Source organism: Nanorana parkeri, unplaced genomic scaffold (genome assembly GCF_000935625.1).
Source record: "Nanorana parkeri isolate BGI_ZX_2015 unplaced genomic scaffold, ASM93562v1 scaffold193, whole genome shotgun sequence".
Lineage (NCBI taxonomy): Eukaryota > Metazoa > Chordata > Amphibia > Anura > Dicroglossidae > Nanorana > Nanorana parkeri.
The window spans coordinates 1160990-1182218 of record NW_017306461.1 but is presented as its reverse complement, the minus strand read 5'-3'; the positions used below and the strand labels follow the sequence as shown (position 1 = coordinate 1182218).

Below are 21229 nucleotides of genomic sequence, written 5' to 3'. Positions count from 1 at the left end.
TAATCACTGACCTTGAACCTTCAGGTCTGCACACCTACTGTGGACATTATGAGGAACTTCCACCCTTCCTTTTCCTTTTTTTATTTATTCTAATTATGGAGAATGTAACAGTACAGAGTACAAAGCTCCCCAAGCTTCCAGGTAGACAGGAACAGAGGCAAGAATTAATCAGGGCGATCTTACTATTGGAATGTACAAGATATAAAAGTAGTCAAGGTCTGACTTCACCTACTAAAATAGCCCTTGTGGGTGGACAGGCTATTTAAGTAATGCCTCTGTAAGATGTTTTAAAGACAACTTACCATTTGTGTGGTACTGGAATTTACGTCCGCTTGACCTGGTTGTAGCCGAGGACTCTGCAAGTGTAAGAAATATTAGAAAATGTTATAAAAATAGTCCCATGAAATAGGGTCTTGATATAAGATTATATGGTATAAAATATGATCCCTGCCTGCCTATTGTGACCTTGGCCCGTTCACTGGATTCTGCCTTTTGGCTTGTACCGCTCTGATCCGATATTACCAACCCCAACCCTGCTACTGGCATCCGGTCTGCTACCTCACTGCCCGCCTGGTTTGACCTCGGCTTGTGACCTCAACTCTGCTCCTGATTCCTGTTTCGACCTTTCTGCTGCTCAACTGTCACCAATCTCCATTCACTGGGTTTATCCACCTGGACTTGGTGCAGAATCAACCCGCTACACCAGACTCATGCCACTCAGACTCCCTGTCCCCACTTCCAGGGGTGTTGGACGAGAGGTGCAAGAGAAGCCCCCTTTCATATTAATGACATATTATTTGGAAATTCCTGGGTACCAGTGAAGGAAGCAGACGTTATTACATACCGTACACTCCAGCTTATCAATCAGCTGCTCTAAGCGATTGATCTGTATGGACCACTGGGTCTCGCCCTCTGCAGACTGGCCTAGAGGAGACACAAGGGAACATTACACAGAGGAATCAACACATGACATAAGCTGACCACCTTGTGTATGAAGTGAAGAAATGATTATGTGATCAGAAGTTGCCTTTCATGTTTCAATGGCATGGAAGGGAGAAAATGATTGACTGCTATGGCCAAAACAAAAGTTTTTCTGTCCTTAAGACGCTGGGAAAGTGATAGGTAAAACTGTACCATTGGCCAATATTCCGGAATAAGCATCTGTAGACAGGGAACATACAGACTTGTGAGATCGGCGGGCGCATCTACGACCAGCTTGTTTAGGCTCTGACTGCTTGCCATCCTGTCTTAAAATAAAAAAAATGATGTGATTAATATAAATGCAGTGCTGAACCAGTCAATAATGTCCAATTCCAGACAATACTTTTTAGTTTAAAAAAGGAAAAGGACTGGATGCTTCTACCAGATTTTAAATGCTGTCTGCGTGTGTGTGTGTCCCGGCATACAACCTAGCCAGCAAAAAAAGTAATCTGTTTAAATCACCTTTCATACCATGTTACACTCATATTTAGGGTGGAACATGGAACATGGTGCCAGCCCCCCACCCTCAAACCGACCTCCTCAACTTACATCTCCCTGCAGGATTCTGCATATTTGTTTTTATCTGACAGCACTGTGTGTGGCTCCTCCATGTCAGTTATTCACAGGATCTGTAAATTTAAAAAAACCTACAAGTTCCAACTGCCACTGCTGCAGAGGGACTCGTAATTCTCAATGGCAAAGATGTCACCACACTTATAGTCCATTGATAACTTCCACCAGTCCTGCAACCGAAGATCCGTAACTCCGTACAGACCTGTGGCTGGAAGAACAGTCTGCAGGGGCCTCTGCATTGCACTCATGACCAACTGCTTTGCAGGCTTCAATTTAAAAAGAAAATGCACATTTATTCTTTTTGAAGTATGGGTGTATTTATGGATTTTTTGCCCACAAAAGTGGAACGTGCAATCAACAACTCAGGTTAAAAATAGAGGTATTATTTGCATATATTTGCAAATAAAGTGGAAGCCTCACTGCCTTTAAGGAGGTCGGGGTGACTCCAGGTGAGCCTGCTCCCTGTGTGTGCATTGCTATATGTGTCTCATGGTTGGGTAGCTCAGACAGTTTAGAGTTCCGGATCACACTTATCAGAGGTGCCTTGACAAGACAGTGTGGCTTCCACGTGTATTTGCAAATGTATACAACTAAAACCTCTCTGTTTAACCTCAGTAAAGAACAGATGAGTTAGTATTTTTGTTTGCTGGCTAACTTGAGTGTACTTGGGGCCCCTTTTGTACTTCTGTGTATAGTGCCCTTCCCATGTGCACCTTTCTCTTTTTTGCTAGTTTTAAACAAAAAAAAAATGCTACCTGTGACTCTGATAGCAGGAATCTCCTTCTCACTTTCTTTTCTGTCTGATGTCTGTCACATTGACAGAAAAATTAGGAAACCCGGCAGTGGCATGGAGTCGGCTTCGTTTCCAATCGGGAAGCGGGATGGCACCTCATGATTCGCTGCCCAGCTTCCTGGGAAGCCATTGTCCTTTCGCTAGAACACCGGCTTCACAGGCAATCAGGAAGCCGGATGATGGGTCATGATCCACTGCCTGACTTCCTGGTAATCAGGGCACATGGCACCGGTACTCGGTATCGGCGAGTACCGGGAAAAAAATATCGGTACTCGATACCGAGAAAACGGTATCGGTGAATTCCAGTTTTAGGGAAGTAGAACTGGGAGAGTTGGAGTTGGATCTCTTTGGAAACATGATGACTGTATGTGCTTGGGCTGGAAATATAAAACAAAATGCTGGCCAATGTATGTTTGTTTGCTCTGGATTCATTATTGAATACAATGTTTTTAGAGTTTAATACAACTTTAATCCTGCCTGTCAGCAGTTTTTTGAATACAACACTTAACTTCCACTTTAGAAGTAGAAATACTATTATTCAGCTGGTGTTTGCTCTCACTTGCAGATGAAATGAGTACTAATATATTAACTGTGTTGCAAGAACATACATTATCCACCTAAGTGCTGTAAATAATAATTCCATAGAACGGGGCTGATGATTTGCATTGGCAGATAGAAACAATGTTGCAAAACAGAAAAACTGAATCTACTCTATGCTCTGAGGATCTGTGAAAACTCGGGAGGCTGCCAGAGGCAATCATCAGCGCCAGCTAATGGAATTATTATTTACGGCACTTGTGTGGATAATGAGTCTACTTGCAACGCAGTAATGCCGGTATTATTGGAATTGACGGGACTATTCATTATATACTAGTGCTCATTTCATCTGCAAGTGGAAGCTGATTTGTTATGTATATTCCTAAAGCAGACCTTTACCCCCTTTTGCTAAAAATCACACGAGCATGCAGCTCTGCATGCTGATATAAAATCATCTTACATTCATTAGTTAAAAATGTTTTGCTTTTACTTAAAATGACTGTGTTATCATTTCCTGGTTGGGTTAGGCAATGGTGATGTAGCCCTGGCCTCACTGATGCATTCTGGGAAGGTTACATCACCAGTGCCTTCCTGGAAAATCTCATCTGTAAACTGCAAAATCTTACGAGGGAAATACATTTTTGCCCCTCAAATGATGTGCACTGTCACATATTCCAGGAGCCAGACCCTGCGTTCAGTAAAGGGAGTTGGATTCATCTGCTCTTAGTAAAAATGGCCACCATGAAAAGAATGAGGAGGAAAAGAAAAATAAGGTATGCAAAGAATACAAAATCCTGCAATTATCTAGAAGTATCTGTTTGTTATTACTAAACATTTGTAAAGGTTCCTTTGTTGTTATTTGCAAGATAAGGGTGAAGTTCCTCCTTAAGAACATTTGATCAGAAGGCAATATACTCTAAAAACATTTGATTTCGCCCCATTCTCACAACCGCTGATTAACATGCACAAAATGAATGTACATGCAATTTCGTTAGACAAACAGCTGTGCAATTATTTTTATAAATAGACCTCTAAATGCACACCTTGTAAGCAATTATTTTACGTTTAGATTGTAAGATGTAAGGAATGGTGCAAGGTACAATGCAAGGCACTATGTGTAATGGAGAGGTGCAGGCGCTATGGATAAAAGAGATGTGTGAGATATTGTATAATGTATGTATAATGTAATGTATGCTGATGTATAAACCGTTCGCACAGCTCTTCATTGTGTGAATGAGATGCATAGTGCTATTAGGCCACTAGATGGCGCTGGAGAGTATAGGAAATCCAGTGGCCATACAGTGCTGCAAATCATGTTTGCACAGCGAAGAACTGTGCAGTTTATAAGTCAGCCTATGTGTAAGAGAGACGCGTGATTCACTACTTGTAATAGAGAGGTATGAGTTTATTTCTGTTATATTAGGAACCACATGGTAATATACACAGATGGCAGTGTCCTACCTCTCTCGTCCAGCTTGAGCCTCTATTGCTTCTAGAGCACACTCCATGGAGCTTTGCAGGGAATGTAGTTGGTTCATGGTCTCCCGAAGCAAAAATCGTGTGACAAACTGTTCTGTCTGGGAGGCGTTCTCATAGTTCTGTGAATAATAAATTAATATTGGAATATATCAGAACGTCCATCACAACTTCTAAAACATACACCTGCGCCATTCTTTGGCCTCTATTGAGCCCATCTGTGACAGAGTCTCTGCAAGAGGAGACCCTTAGTTCAATTTAAGCTTTGCTAGTGCAAGGCTGAGAAACTTTCAGCCTTGACTTTTATAAGAAAAACATAAACGGGACCTGAACAAACACATTGTTTTCAAAACAAATAAGTTAGTACAATAAAACTGGATATCATTTTATTTTTATGTTTGCTGTGTAACATTTTCCGCACCTTAAAAGTCCTAATTTGAGGATCTTTGCCCACAGAGATTTGGAGCTTATAAAGGGCTTCTTCTCTTTGCCCACAGAGATTTGGAGCTTATAAAGGGCTTCTTCTCTTTGCCCCTGCGGGTGATCAAAGTGAAGGTGAATATAAGCAACTCGGTGTGGCCAGGATGGTTTCAAGTGAACCTGTCACTTAGTCCTACATGGTCCATTCTATAGTGAACCTTTCCACTGCTCAAGCTTGCAAACATAAAGAAGCCTTCATAATCCGCTCCATCGCTTTCTAAACGCACTCCTTTCCCCAGTTCGTTAAATGATTTGCTCATCTTGAGTTTCACAAGAACTGGGGAGGGCACAAGCAAATCACAGACCGATGAATGCCGCTTGTAACGTGTGCAGATAAGCAGGCACGTGTTGGAGCTCCACATGCCACAAAGAGCCGGGTATAGCCATCTGATGCCAATTAACACGGTCAGCATTTCAAAACACCTCCACATGACGTCAGAGGCGGCCTGCGCACTACAGCTTAACAAGTGCCTTGAAATTCAAAAGAGATTTTCACTGCTGCCCGTCCAGACTGTTTATCGCTGCGGAGAGCCAGGCTTTGTTCGGCACTGATAAAGAAGGAGGCTATTTTTGTAAAGCTACTTGTAAATTGCTCTGCTAAAAAATACAAATGCTATTGGGAAGTCGAAATGCGGCGCGGCAGGATGTCTGTTTATGCAACGCTTGATGATGCATTCTGAATTTATAGAGCTGTTAAAACAAACTGCAGAGCCTCGAAATCTGAATAAGGACTACATGTCCAAGCATGACCAGCAAAACCTCTGCCTAGCCTACAGATCAAGACGAAGAGTCAATGTATGATGAAGGCAAGGTGTGTCCATTCAATGGCCAATTATCATATAACTCGACCAATATCAACAGTATAAGCCAGGGATATGGCACCTTTGGCTCTGCAGCTGGGCTGAACCTACAAATCCCATCATGCTTCTGCCTCTGGAAGTCATGCCTGTGGCTGACAGAATCTTGCAATTCTTTATGGGAGTTGTAGTTCCACCACAGCTGGAGGTTGTGGAAATACAATGTTGCCTACCCCTGCTATTATCAGTAATGAAGCCAGATGCTTCATTATCAGATGCTTGTGTCCCCTGCCACACACTGTGGTTCAGTCCGCTGCTGACCCTTACATTACTGCAGGACACAGCAGTGATATAGTGGTCAGAGGACTGAACCACGTCGCATGGAGGGGTACAGAAGCATTTGACTTTTCAGGAAGTGTCAGGTGCTTGTGTTTCCTGCCATGCACAGTGGTTCAGTCCTCTGACCTTTACATTACTGCAGGAGACAGCAGTGATATAGTGGTCAGAGGACTGAACCACGTCGCATGGAGGGGTACAGAAGCATTTGACTTTTCAGGAAGTGTCAGGTGCTTGTGTTTCCTGCCATGCACAGTGGTTCAGTCCTCTGACCTTTACATTACTGCAGGAGACAGCAGTGATATAGTGGTCAGAGGACTGAACCATGTCGCATGGAGGAGTACAGAAGCATTTGAATTTTCTGGAAGTGTCAGGTACTTGTGTTCGCTGCAATGTACTGTGGTTCAGTGGTCGGAGGACTGAACCATGTTGCAGGGAGGGGGACAGAAGCAACTGACTTTTCTGGCAGTGTCCCCTGCCACACACTGTGGTTCAGTCCTCTAACCCTTAGATTAGTGCAGGACACAGCAGTGATATAGTGGTCAGAGGACTGAACCATGTCGCACGGAGGGGTACAGAAGCATGATGGCCGCCGGCAGTTTAAAACGCGTGATGTCACTACAAGCGTGCATGATGGCGTCCCAGCGGGTGACACCCCCCCTGCGGAAGCCTCTGCTGAGACAAGTTTCCTCACTGGAAAATGTCCCTTCTGTTCCTGTTCTGTTGTCAATATGTATCCAGTCAAGCAAGCCCTTGCACTAGGCAGAGCACATATAAAAGACACAAATGAATGGAGCTCTGTATTAATTGATACAGATGTTTGTGAATGAAGTAATGTAAGTACCCAAATTTGACCTGATAACAACCTCTTGTAGTCCCAGTACAAAAGAGCTCACAGTGTAAGAAGAAAAAGCAGAACATGGAGACAAAAAGCATGAGAGAGCAGAGTAACATATGGATGAGCTCATTAGGGTACATGGCAGCCTTGGCTCAGCATTAGATAATGCTGACTATCCTTCAATCTGGAAGACTGAGGACATCTTGTGGCAGAAAAAAAGTACTGCGGGCATCAGCTCTGAATTGAAGGATAATACTGCAGCAAAAAGTGCTTTTTTTAATCTCTTATTGGGCTTTTATGTTCTTTTTTCCCTGCAGTTCTCCTTTAAGACACACGCTAATACCAACAAATAGCTTTTTTTGTGTCATTTTTTAGTATCTTTAGAGAATACAGAACATGCAGGCAGTTGTTTTTTAATGAAGTGGCTTTGGGAGTATTTATGCATATCTTGGTACAGAGCGGACACTTGACTATTCATCAGAGGAACTCTAATAGTATAATTAATAGGACACAAATCCCAAACCTGGCACACATTTCCCCAGACGGATGCATGACTCAATTCCCTTTTGTACTTAGCCTAGTTATAAATATGTAAAATGTCTCCTCGCCGCTGCCAGGGACTCGCAATCCGCTGTGGCTTCATCTATACGATTCCTGGGGCGCTAATATAAATCCGCAAGTAGAAGAGGTCCTGCGGAGACAACAGGAGGGGCGATCCTTCTGGATATATAAACCTCATTCATAGTTAATAATCCAACTGCAGAGAAGGTGGAGGAAGGGCTGTGCATAGAGTTCAGACCAGTACAGACACATCAAGAGTCACTGGAAACAACCACTTCACCCAACTTCATCCGCCATTTCTGCATCAAAAGCACCACAGTCAGCTCATATTGTGAGATCTGTGCTTTGTATAAGAAAACTGTCATTTGATTATTATTTGTCTTTTCTTTACTCATCTTTGTTATAATGAAATAACGAGGAGACAAGAATCATGAACAGGAAGTGCTCTGCAATACGCCTTCTACAGCAGACAAGATGGAAAATCTTACTGAACAGGCTGGATGGGTGAGATGTTAAATGTATCACTTTTATAGATTAGTAGAGCCTTAAAATGAACGGTATCTAGACATCTCACTTCCTCAGCAAATACAAAGAATATCCTAATGTTAGGAGAGTGGGCGTGGCCATGCAAATTAACCCTGGGCCAACTGTGCATCCAAAACTGCTGGTTCATAGTATAGATTCAGACTGATATTAAAGGAGAACTATGAGGTGAGCGAAAATCACTCAGCCTCATAGTTCGAGCCGACGTGTGACAATGAAACTGTCACACGTCAGCTCAATAGATCGGGAAGTGAGCGAACACATACCGTCGCTCGCTCACTTCTCGATCATGCCCCTGCAGAGAGCAGTGACTGTCACTCACGGCTCCCTGCAGGGATTCCCCCCTCCACGCTCCGATCCTCCAGCTCTGAATGGCGGAACGGACGGGGGAGGGGGCGGGTACAGCTGGCTCTTCCTCTAGATAGGCAGAGCCAACTGTCAATCACGCAGCTGGGTGGATCTCGACAGTAATGTCGGGATCCGTCCCGGCTTCGGCGGTCTCAGTATACCGCGAGCTGTAGCTCGCGGTATACTGAGCTTTTGGTCACGGGAGGACACTAGTTTGTGTCCTCCTGTGACCCTTAGGAGAACTATCGAGAAAAACCCTTACCACATAGTTCTTCTTTAAAGAGCCGTTTATTCCAGATTCCATACAGCTAACTGGAACTTTGATGATTGATTTCTCCGCAGTGCCTGCAGCTACAGAGACCACAGTGTGGGCTTGTTTATACCAGAACTCCACAGTGCCTGCAGCTACAGAGATTACTGCTGGCTTGTTTTAAAGCAGAACTACTTAGTGCCTGCAGCTACAGAGACCACTGTCGGCTTGTTTATACCAGAACTTTACAGTGTCTGCAGCTACAGAGACCACTCTCAGCTTGTTTTAAAGCAGGACTCCTCAGTGCCTGCAGCTACAGAGACCACTGTCAGCTTGTTTATACCAGAACTTCACAGTGCTTGCAGCTAAAGAGATCACTGTCGGCTTGTTTTAAAGCAGAACTTCTCAGTGCCTGCAGCTACAGAGACCACTGTCGGCTTGTCCATACTAGAACTCCACAGTGTCTGCAGCTACAGAGACCACTGTCAGCTTGTTTATACCAGAACTTCACAGTGCTTGCAGCTAAAGAGATCACTGTCGGCTTGTTTTAAAGCAGAACTCCTCAGTGCCTGCAGCTACAGAGACCACTGTCAGCTTGTTTATACCAGAACTTCACAGTGCTTGCAGCTAAAGAGATCACTGTCGGCTTGTTTTAAAGCAGAACTCCTCAGTGCCTGCAGCTACAGAGACCACTGTCGGCTTGTTTGTTCTAGAACCAGTGCTTGCAGCTACAGAGACCACTGTCGGCTTGTTTTAAAGCAGAACTACTCAGTGCCTGCAGCTACAGAGACCACTGTCAGCTTGTTTATACCAGAACTCCTCAGTGCCTGTAGCTACAGAGATCACTGTAGGCTTGTTTATACCAGAGCTCCACAGTGTCTGCAGCTACAGAGACCACTGTCGGCTTGTTTATACCAGAGCTCCACAGTGTCTGCAGCTACAGAGATCACTGTTGGCTTGTTTTAAACCAGAACTCCACAGTGCCTGTAGCTACAGAGATCACTGTAGGCTTGTTTATACCAGAGCTCCACAGTGCCTGCAGCTACAGAGATCACTGTGGGCATGTTTTAAAGCAGAACTCCACAGTGCCTGCACTTCCCATCCACATGTGGATATTATGTCTGGCAACAGATTTCTCTGGCAAGAATCAATCAGCTTCTTGCATCTGGAATAACACGTAGTTCCGGAGAGCTGCAGACACTCATCCTGTACATAGCAATGACATCCAAGTGTGAATGAGGCCTAAGATTTATCAGCAAGTAAAAGGCAAGTGAAAGCCATGTGAATGTAAACATGGTTACAAACAGAATAGGTGTCATCCCAATTTGGCTGCAAAAGTGAAAACACACATTTTAAGGTGAATGCTGCGATAACGCCCTACATTTGTCTTCAAGCATAAATAATGGGTACATTTTTCAGCAAAGCAGTAAATCGTTTGACACAGTGGTGTTCGGTTCCTTCAACGCCGCCAGTGACCTATATTTTCCGTTCTTTTATGCAGACGCTCACTATGGGGTGTATTGATATACAGACACTGCAGGGGGGTGGGGGCCAGCACGGCTCATTAAGCATCCCTTTGGCACAGCCTGAACCCTGCACCACTCAGTATCCATATACACCACAAACTGCCTCATCTGTGACAGAGGCCATCTCAGAACTATTTCTTATATAAGCAGACGTGAAGAGACACTCTACTCAGATTGGGTCTTAGGAGTCAGCGGGGAGATCGCTCAGAATTCAGATCAACTGGAGAAATTAAAAAACAAAAGAAAAGAGCTGATGTAAGTTGTGTTTTACCGCTGTAATAATAAGAGTTCATTAGAAAACGTGTTCTGTCTTATTGCTGTAGCACAGAAATGTTTGTCCAATGACTGTTCTCCAGCAGAACAAACGCTTCTGGTCTTACATAAGTTTAAACGGCCATCTTGTTTAACCGCTTCGTAGCAAGAGATGATTATGCCTTTTTTTGCACATGTGTTAAAATGCAAATTTTAGGCCTGAATATTACTTATCCCCCTCAGGACCGCAATATACTTATATACAAGGCGTTGTCCTGAAGTGGTTATACCAAGATTCTGGTACTGTTCTTTGCTGCCGACTTCAGCAGCTGTAGAGCTGCCTGATCACTTGCATGCACCTTCTGAGTTCCCCACCCCCACCCAGTGCCCCACCACTGTTGCTGGCTATCCCAAGCTCTGGACCAGCACGGTGGGTGTAGACGGCTGGATCGGAGGAAGAACAGCTCACTTGCAGTGTCCGATCTCCCCTCTAATCACTGAACCCGGAAGCAGCAAAGATCTTGTCACTTCCAGTTTCAGGCTGTCATTTCTCCAACTGATGTGGCCCGGTGATGAAGCTGGTGAATTTGTGCTTCATTAGCTTCTTTGGAGTCCATAGTTAATAGACCCCTGAAGAGCACATGTCACTTCCCCTGTGTTTTTTACCTGCCTATGTGATAGCAATAAAGTTAAGTGTTAAAAAACAAAAAATTATAGCGACATATATATTTAAAAAAAACGCACATACATTTTCTTTATAGCCCTCCACCCCCCTCATACTTGAACATACAAACGCAAACATGCGTCAGCTGCGACCACATGAGAAAACAATGGTTGTGCCATTAATACATATTGCTGCAAACGTCACACTGAGAGCAATAATTCCAACGCCGTCGCTTACCGCTAACTCTACGCCCTCATTCACACGAGAAAAGGCCGGAACGTACAGCTCCGTGCTGCGTGTACGGCCGTATCGGGCAGCTCCCGAGATAGACAGGGGCTGCGTGTGATTAATACGCAGCCCCCGTCCTTCTCTATGGGTGTACGTGGCTCCTGTCCGTGTCTGAGCCAGGAAACACGCACCCGTACGGACCTGCACTTGGGGTGAGTGTAGGGCGGCATATGGCCGGGTTCTTCCATAGAGAAGTACAGGGGCTGCGTATTAATCACACGCAGCACCTGTCCTTCCCGGGAGCTGCCCGATACGGCCGTGCACGCAGCACAGAGCTCTACGTGCCGGCCTTTTCTCGTGTGAATGAGGGCTAAAATGATGAGCGGTAAAAGCTTTTACATTTTGGATATTGTAGTTTTTTGCTATATCACGGGTGCACACACAATTTGAAGGCTTGACATGTTTGGTATCTATGTATCCAACACGGCCCCCTCTTTTATATTTTACCAAAGAATGGGTATTATTGCAGCTAGCATTTTTTATTCTGCAGGGCCCCTGCTTTCAGAAAAGATATAATCATCTCAGCCTAGGCAAAGTCACTGAGTAGAGCTCACGGGCTGCTTTTTATGATAAAAGGTGTAATTTTTGAAAAATTATGCTGTTGTTGTATGTTATGACATGTCAGTCACATCTGTTCATGCAGACTTGTTACTGAAAAGTCCACTTTAACAACTTGTACATAGAGTCATTCCCTCGACACAGTGGCCATTTAGAAATTGCCCATACATACTAGATAAACTCTGATTGGACAAGGGGGCAGTGACATCAGAGAACTCAGGAGTCAGAAGTGCCTAATGCACAAAGTGCAGGGGTCAGGAGTAGTGATGGGCCGAACACCCCCGTGTTCCGTTTGTATTCGAACATTCGAATGGCCGAAAAGTTAGAATACGAACTCGAACCTAATGCAAGTCAATGGGGGTCGAACTTTCGGAAACGAATGTGCCCTTTAAGAGGGCTTACATGCAAGTTATTGTCCATAAAAAGTGTATGGGGGTCTGAGTACTGCTCTGGGGGACAGGAATCAATGAAAAAAAACAAAAAAGTTTTTAAAGGAGCAGTGATTTTAACATGACTTAAAGAGTAAGAATAAAAATTTAAAATTCCTTCAAATATCGTGCCTGGGGGGTCCCCATAACCTGCCTGTAAAGTGGCGGATCTGTAGGATGTATAGAACCTGCTGCAGCAAAACTGACATTTCTAAAGAAAATAAAATGACATTTCTTTTTTTTTTTACTCTTAAAGTGTGCAGTTCCCCCTCCCAAACCATACCAGACCCTTTAGGTCTGGTAGGACTGTTAGGAGGGACCATTTTTTTTTTTAAAGCGTAGGGTTCCCCCTAAAATTCATAACAGACCCTTAAGGTCTGGTAGGAATATTTAGGAGGGACCCGTTTAAAAAAACCAAAAAAAAAGTGTTTGGGATTCCCCCTCAAAGTCATACCAGGCCCTTAAGGTCTGGTCGGAATTTTAAGGAGGACCCCACCCACAAAAATGGCGGGGGGGGGAGACGCCTAATTGAGTAGTTTGCCGTCATCTGACAGGCGAGACATGATTGGGCAAAGTCATCATGACTTTGCCCAATCATGGCTCTTACTCAATACTGAGCCCTGATTGGGCAAAGTCTTGCACCTGACCTACGGTCAGGTGCAAGCCTTTAACCAATTAGGGCTTCAGAAGGCGCTTTGCCTTGTGGGACAATGCGTGGTCGAACAGACCGCGAACTTCCCACAAAGTTGGCGATCGGCGAACGCCCGAACAGGCAATGTTTGAGTCGAACGTAACGGGCAGCCCATCTCTAGTCTGGAGTACATAACACGCAGAGTGCAAGGATCAGGAGTGTATAATGCATGGAGTGCAGGGGTCAGGAGTGTGTAACGTACAGAGCCCAGCGGTCAGGAGTACGTAACACACAGGGTTCAGGGGTCAAGAGTAAGTAATGCACAAAGAGCAAGGGCAAGGAGTACTTAACACACAGAGTGCAGGGATCAGGAGTATGTAATGCATGAAGTGCTGGGGTTAGGAGTGTGTAACATACAGAGCCCAGGGGTCAGGATTATGTAACACACAGGGTGCAGGGGTCAAGAGTCCATAATGCACAAAGAGTCAGGAGTGCACAAGAGGTGTATGTATCAAGAGTGTGAAGTGCATAGAGTGTGGGAGTCAGGAGTTTGTAGTGCAGTGTGAAGGGGTCAGGAATATGTCAGGAATACGTAATGTATAGGCCAGTGCACAAAGTAGAACCCAAAAAAACCCTACTCCTGCGCAAATCACTCCCTGTATAGTCCGCCCCCCTAATACCCCCGGGTACAGACCTCCTCCCCCAATACAGAGATACCCAGTACAGACCTCTGCACACCCAGTACAGACCACAGCAACTTACCAGACCTCAGATATAGTGATAAGGCACAGTGAAGGACAGTCCTCCCCTCGACTGTGTCATGTGGCACTCACTGCAGGGCCAAGGACCCCACAACACGGCTGCACTCCAGCACTGTAGCCGGGGACAGTTCCAGGGACACTTGTTTCCCAGGGACGTACCCCAGGAAACGGGGACATATGTTGACCACACTGCTACATCATCACCTGTCTTTTACAGATAAAGCTCAGCTGAAGTTACAGAAATACATATGCAGTTACTCTAACAGTCTCCATTTTTTTTGGTCTTTGGTTTGTCTTGCCCCACTTTCCTGCCATAGCAGTTGTATTGTGTGTCTAAATATGACTGAGCAGTCCAGTAGGTGCTAAAGTGTGACCACACTGCACAGTGCTTTCTGCTGTCTATCATAACTTGGTCAAACAGGTCCCCTCTCTTCCTCTACACTACAAGTCATCATGAGGACACTTGTGATAAGGGGGTGAGGCCATCACTGATGTATGTCAGCATAGAGCACTAGAGTGGGAGGGTAGGAAGGGCCTTTCTACCAAGGTAATTTAAGGCATTGCCAAGCAAGGATCAATTTAAGATCACAACATATGACAAGACACGACTATAACAAGAAAAAAACGTTGCAAGGTTTCAATCCCTGTTATATTCCGACGGAAGTTGAACTTGTCACACCTCATGCTCACTAAACCAATGCCTGCTGTGTTACCATGGTAACAGTCAAACCGCATCGCACACAGCATCACACCAGGGGGTCTGTCAAAATAGCAATAGGGGTGCTTCTGAGGCCAAATTGTTTTTAAAGGAGAAGGCATCAGAGCTGCCATCATACATATATTGGTTTGAAGGACAACTCCATGGTAAAGCAACATATATCTGAAGCCAAAATTTATTATTATTATTATTATTATTATTATTAAGGAAGCAAGTAAAGGGAAAAAAATAGATAGAAAAAATTATAGCTATATTTAGCATTTTTTCCCCTAATGTTTTGACTTCAGATGTATTCTAATAATAAACAGGAAGCAACTTACATGTTTGTGCTTTTTTTCTATAAATTAACCAGAAATAAATAACGATCCATAGGACATTGGGCCAATGGTAGGAAATGAGGGCTATATATCTAATATGGTCCTGAGCTCTGTGTTCTGGGTGCCAGCGGTCTATTGCATGCATCGCAGGTCCATCCAATAGAAGCCGTTTCGTTTATCAAATAGAGGTGGTTGAAGAAAGAAAGGGTAGATAGTGATTTGTACCTGGAGTCCTCCTTTATTTGGTGCCTTTGTGCTTTACTGAAGCCAGAAAATCTCTTACCGTTTTAGTTTTATCCATTGCCGTCAATATAGTCCCATTCAGGTTCTGCAGAGCTGAGAGGACGTTCTTGTATTCTCCTAAATATTCAGAGAAGTAATCTAAAACACAGAGTGGGATGAACATTAAAAGTCTGAAGGTTGATGGATTCGATTCTCCATTGCCTAGTTAAGGGACTTGCGAAGGGGGTCATAATTACTTTCTTGCCCTAAAAATGATCCCACCTGATGAATAGATTTGCATATCATGTATTATTATTATTATTATACAGGATTTATATAGCGCCAATAGTTTGCGCAGCGCTTTACAATATAAGGAAGACATTACAATCACAATACAGTTCAAGACAAGATGGTAAGGAGGGTCCTGCCCGGGAGGGCTTACAATCTAAAAGTAGAATAATGTAGATAATATACATTTGAAAGAAAGCATTCTATCCAGTACAAGGCTGAGTTCACACGGATGGCAAAGGGGTGGTAAAAACAGGCAGCTGATCCATGTTTTTACCGTCCCTCCAAACACCTACTTAGAAATGAACATGGCGGCTACTCAGGTACATATCCACCAATCAGCCATAACATTATGACCCCCTATACCAATATTGAGTAGGTTCCCCTTTTGCTGCCAAAACAGCCCTGACTTATTGAAGCATGGACTGCACTAGACCTCTGATGGTATGCGGCTGTTATCTAGCACTGATGTCATCACATTTAATGCAGGCCCATAGACGCTGAAGGACAATCCACGAGCCAGAGCCGAGGGGGTAGAGGTGAGTGGTGACCACCAGAGGAGCGGGGATCAGGTAAGTAAATCTGCTTTAAAGAATCCCCTAGATGTAAACTAGCAGCTAACCCTTGCAGTACAGGGGTAGCTTTATGCAAGGAAGGGGAGTCCTGTGTCTAGAGGTTCCTAGGCTTTAAGTGCTATTTAGCATGTCTTCAATGAAACCACAGCTTGATGAGTTGAGGATATTGTCTCTACCCAGAATAAGTATGCAGATTAGGGTCCTCACCTCACTTTGACTTTCTAATTGACATGCTTGCTTCATATCATGGACTCAGCCAGTACTTGCTAAGACGGGAATGTTTTTTATATTCTCTGGATCTAAGTATATGATCTAAAGAGGCAGATATAAGGCTAAATTTATACAATTTGTCATTTGGAGGTCCCTGCCGGGAAAAGGGTTAGAGCAAGCCACACGTCATTAAATCCACCTTCCCCAGCAGAGGTGTCATAGGGCGACGTGTTTGATGAAATTCTTCTGGATCAAACATTAAAAGATCAGGATCTTAAAAGCAGCAAGTGCTTTAAAAGAGGCAGCCCGAGGCAGGAGCGGAGAAATCAGAACACAGCTTTGAACGATGACTAAACCTACAAATGAGGATCCCACTGGAGGGAGAGGGGGATTGTGTGAGACTTCTTCTGCCTGCCATGGGCAGTAATGGGACCCACGTCTCAACTATGTGGATTTAATATTTCTCTATTTATGCTTTAACCCTTTGCAGACAGGAATTGCTTTCTGAAAAGAAAGGTATATTTTCTTAAATAAACTGGAAAGTGCCCCAGCACATTGTAGCAAAGTTAATGTATCTTCTGGCCATAAATATTAAGCTAACCATAATTCTAGCCATATACATTAAGCCTTACACTTGATTCCTTGATTCTCCACTGCTAGTTTTGTATTCAGGCAGCTGCAGCACCCACGGCTGCCTATATGGTCAGACATAAAGGTCAGACATCCATGCACAATCTGACTGTCTCCTTAGGGCCCATTCTTGATCCAATGTTTCTTTCCTTAGGGCCCATTTTTACCTTTACATCTTGGTGCATTGCATTAACGTACCTTTATTTTGTGCACGTGCATTGTGCTAAGAAAGCCCATTCAAATGAATGGACTGGCAATGCACTAAAATAGCCAAAAGAGCAGATATGAGTGATTTTTGGCGAAGCAGCACAACACAACACATTACCATGCATTATTAAGTGCTGCAACGCATGAGTATTGGAGCAGTGTTGCCTTGGTGCTTTGGGCTGCCATTCAAAATGAATGGCACCATTACCGCAATGCACAGCAGTGGAAAGATCCTGATGGGTTCTTTTTGGCATGGTCTTTTTAATGGAGCACTCCTGTGTGTTAGAACATCTCATTCCAAGCAGGTACATACTCTGTTGATATATGTGTATGTATATATATATATATATATACAGGTGAAACTCGAATAATTAGAATATTGTGCAAAGTCATTTATTTCACTAATGCAACTTAAAAGGTGAAACTAATATATGAGATAGACTCATTACATGCAAAGCAAGATAATTCAAGCCGTGAATTGTCATAATTGTGATGATTATGGCTTACAGCTCATGAAAACCCCAAGAACCCCAAATCCACAACCTCAAAAAAGTAGATTATTACATGCAATCAATAAAACAAGGATTGTACATAGAACAATATCGGACCTCTGAAAAGTACAAGCATGCATATGTACTCAGTACTTGGTTTGGGCCCCTTTTGCAGCACTTACTGCAATTACTTTTGCACGATATTCTAATTATTCGAGTTTCACCTGTATATCCATTTTACCTATCTGATCATTTCGAATTCTGTGCTGCCTATCCTGTGATCCAGGTACTCCCAGCAGACAGCACAGACAGTAGCCCAGCTTGGTCAAAAAGACCCCACAGGCTGCTGAATGGAACAGCATTAGGACCTGCGTCCACCGGCTTTGGTTCACTTCAAGAGGGCTTTGCACCCAAACAGGCCAGTCAAATATTTATCTTGAGGAACCTTGCAGTAGGCCAATAGTGGACCAGTTGTGCCTTAAAGCTATTAATAGCTTGAAACCATCCACCCTTTTGTCTGGGGCACAATCACTGTATATGCCCCCAAATCCTTGTTAGTGCCGAAGAATTTATATTTGATATAATCACCAGCTACTACAATAAATATCAGTGTCATTAAAGTGAACTTACCACAAATTCGCTCTGTGTCCATGTTACTGTAAAGAAAAGATAGAAATGCGTATGGTTAGTTGGGAACCATTAACCCCCATGCCCATTAATTAAAGGGAAAATATGACATATTTAGAGAGCAAATACTGTGAGTTATTAATGCAGTGTTTACCTTGAAGTCATTTTTGGTACGACCTTTACAAGGTTACATGCTTGCTTCCATCTTTGTGATGGGATTAAATAAATACAGAGATTTGTAAATTAGCCACTAGAGTGAGCAAACACTTAATTTCAAATCACTTTGCCTCCACAACTGTGGAGCTATCAGCCACATAGGGAGTGCATTGTTTTCATGAGTAGGCCCAATGAGGCGGTTGAGTGGTTGAGGCATCTCATTGGGTCCTTTCCGGCCAGTGCATCCCAACCTGTGATGCTCTAGCCAGCTTCCCGCCCAGCTCCTGGCAGCCAGTAACATCAGTGAGCTAGGTGGGACACTTCTCCACCATTAACCCCTCCCTCCCCCCGGTAACGAGCGCCACCAGCACTCCCCTTCACCACCCTGGTAACATGCACCACCAGCACCCAACATCCCCCTTAACAAGCACCACCAGCATCCAACCCCCCTACGGGTTTGGGTTTGCCACCACCATGGGTTCACAGAGAATCCCAGGATTTGTGCAGTTTGCAAATCTCAAACCTTTGCACGCTCCCTGTCAGAAATAAGGAATAGCCTATAATGTAATGCATAGCCTTTGCTTCTGGTCAGCTAAGTAACAAGAGCTAATCATTTGGAGGAATAGATAGCCCAGCCCCCTTTCTATAGAAGAACTCACAACAACCATATTTTCTATATGGCACATATTCTACATTTTCTATATGGCACATTTTCTATATTGCACATGTTCTACATTTTCTATATGGCACATGTTCTACATTTTCTGTATGGCACATGTTCTACATTTTCTGTATGGCACATGTTCTACATTTTCTGTATGGCACCTGTTCTATATTTTCTATATGGCACATGTTCTACATTTTCTGTATGGCACCTGTTCTATATTTTCTATATGACACATTTTCTATATGGCACATGTTTTATATTTTCTGATGGCACATATTCTATATTTTCTATATGGCACATGTTCTATTATTTCTATATGGCACATGTTCTATTGTTTCTATATGGCACATGTTCTATTGTTTCTATATGGCACATGTTCTATTGTTTCTATATGGCACATGTTCTATTGTTTCTATATGGCACATGTTCTATTGTTTCTATATGGCACATGTTCTATTGTATCTATATGGCACATGTTCTATTGTTTCTATATGGCACATTATCTATATTTTCTATATGGCACATTATCTATATTTTCTATGTGGCATGTGTTCTATATTTTCTTTATGGCACTTTTTCTATATTTTATATGTGGCACTTATTCTATATTTTCTATATGGTACAGATTCTGCAAATGTATGTAATTTAATACATTTTTACTAGTGGGATACAAGTGTCTCTTGAAACTGTAAACAGCCGATCTCTTAGCAAGTCTTCCTGTGTTTTGCTCGTTACCCGTTCGGAAACGCAATGGCCAAGCTGTTCAATTATTCTGCAAGATGTCATCTACGGAACTTGTAATCTTATGGCCCTCTTCTATTATCTGTGATCTACCAGGCAATCAGCAGCGCTCAGCTGTCATTTTTGGAACAGTCTGACAAAATGATTTTGGTTTTTCTTCTATCATCATTTCCAAATGATCTGAGCGCTAGAGAATTTCCTGTGTCTAAATGTCAATCTTGCTCCACATGGCTTATCCAGATCTAATTACTGTATTATCTCCCTTTCAATAAAAAAATACACTTGCCTATCGTAACATAGGAAAAATCTCTGGTGCGCTATTCACACATGTAGACTACTTTGCTTTTGCTTGTGTAGCGAAAGTGAGAAAAAGTATTTTTGAAGTCATATTGTTCCTAAAAATCCCACCACTATTACATGTCCATGTGGCCCAACATTTAGGTATGAACGTAAGTCTCTTTTTGGGGGGTAAGTGACTTGCATGCACTCCACCTACGGCATTTTTTTAGGGTGGGTTTCCAGATTGTGACAACAGTGAACCATGACTGCGTGTGTCCAAATGACCACTTGTAGTACCCATCAGAACAGGTCGACAAGGACCTTCATGGATGGACCACCAGGTATTATTTTATTGATTTAGATTTAATTTAAAAAATGGAATTAAATTTGAAATTAGTTATAGAAGGGTTGAGATACTTTCCAGTAGAAATGCAGGCTCCCATCAGTGTTGACCACACATGTGAAGTTCTAGGTAACTGGTCATGTGAACTCTACTAAAGTGATAGAACAGCCAGTGTTCAACTGATCCCTACTTTCAGTAGAGATCACAAGATCACGGGGCAAGGGCTCACTCATATGCTCAAAAGTTAAGAAAGCTAAAGCAGAATATTCTCCAAGAAGGATTTGAGCCCTTCTGCTGTACTTTATTTGTCTATGCCATCAAGGCAGTCAATATAGTTTTATGTTAACACAAGAGGTATAGGTCAGCTTTAGTAATGAGCTTTGTTTCACTTGCTTGAAACAGAATACAGTTTTCGCACTTAGCAGATTAATGTGCAAAGAGTTTGTTAATGAAATACCAGCACTGAACTGATTGTATGACAAACCAATATTAGGTGAAAACAAATGAGGTAGGGACACAAAGCTACAAATGGGTGTTTTATAAAGAGGTAATAATCGTAGACAACCCTCATGAAAAGCACAAAAATGGGGCATTTTGCACCAGGTAAAGATACCTAATAAAAATAGGGAGTATCACAGTGTCTTACAGCAATGGAGTCCTTGGTTTAAACCTTGGCCAGGACATAATCAGCATGGAGTTTGCTGTGGGGTTTCCTCTGGGTACTCCAGTTCCCTTCCATATTCTAAAAACATACTAGCATGTTAATTGGCCCCAGTATGTGTGTATAAATTAACACATTTTGGAGGAGGGTTGAGGAAAGATCTTGCCACCTACCCTGTATCAAAAAATTACCATTAAAATGCTATGGAAAAGGCTCTCAAGCACATCAGACATGGTGCCCAGAGAGCTGATCCATAGAACTGCCAAAAGTTGAATACCTGGCAATGTACCTTAAAAAATGCCACCAAGAAAATGCCTTCAAGCATATCAGACATTGTGCCCAGAAAACTGGTCTATAGAGTCACCAAGCATTGAATACCTGGCAAGATACATCATAAAAAAAATCTACCAAGGAATTTCCAAGAGTTGGATACCTGGCAACCTAATTCATAAAAAATCCACCAAGCGCATTCAATG

At 43.1% G+C, this 21229-nt stretch overlaps 1 protein-coding gene across 2 annotated transcripts in view; it reads right to left on the bottom strand.

Moving 5' to 3' along the window:
- NECAB3 (N-terminal EF-hand calcium binding protein 3) overlaps positions 1-21229 on the bottom strand; it is a 56732-nt gene that overhangs the window by 16366 nt on the left and 19137 nt on the right. Inside the window, exons 4-9 of one of the 2 annotated variants that reach the window (XM_018555351.1) lie at positions 17910-17935; positions 14940-15037; positions 4346-4482; positions 1130-1247; positions 845-919; positions 303-356 (exon numbers count right to left, since the gene is read on the bottom strand). In XM_018555351.1, the coding sequence (XP_018410853.1) occupies positions 303-356; positions 845-919; positions 1130-1247; positions 4346-4482; positions 14940-15037; positions 17910-17935 (508 nt within the window). Of the gene's footprint in view, positions 1-302; positions 357-844; positions 925-1129; positions 1248-4345; positions 4483-14939; positions 15038-17909; positions 17936-21229 lie in introns of both variants that reach the window. The other variant, XM_018555350.1, reaches the window with a different exon arrangement.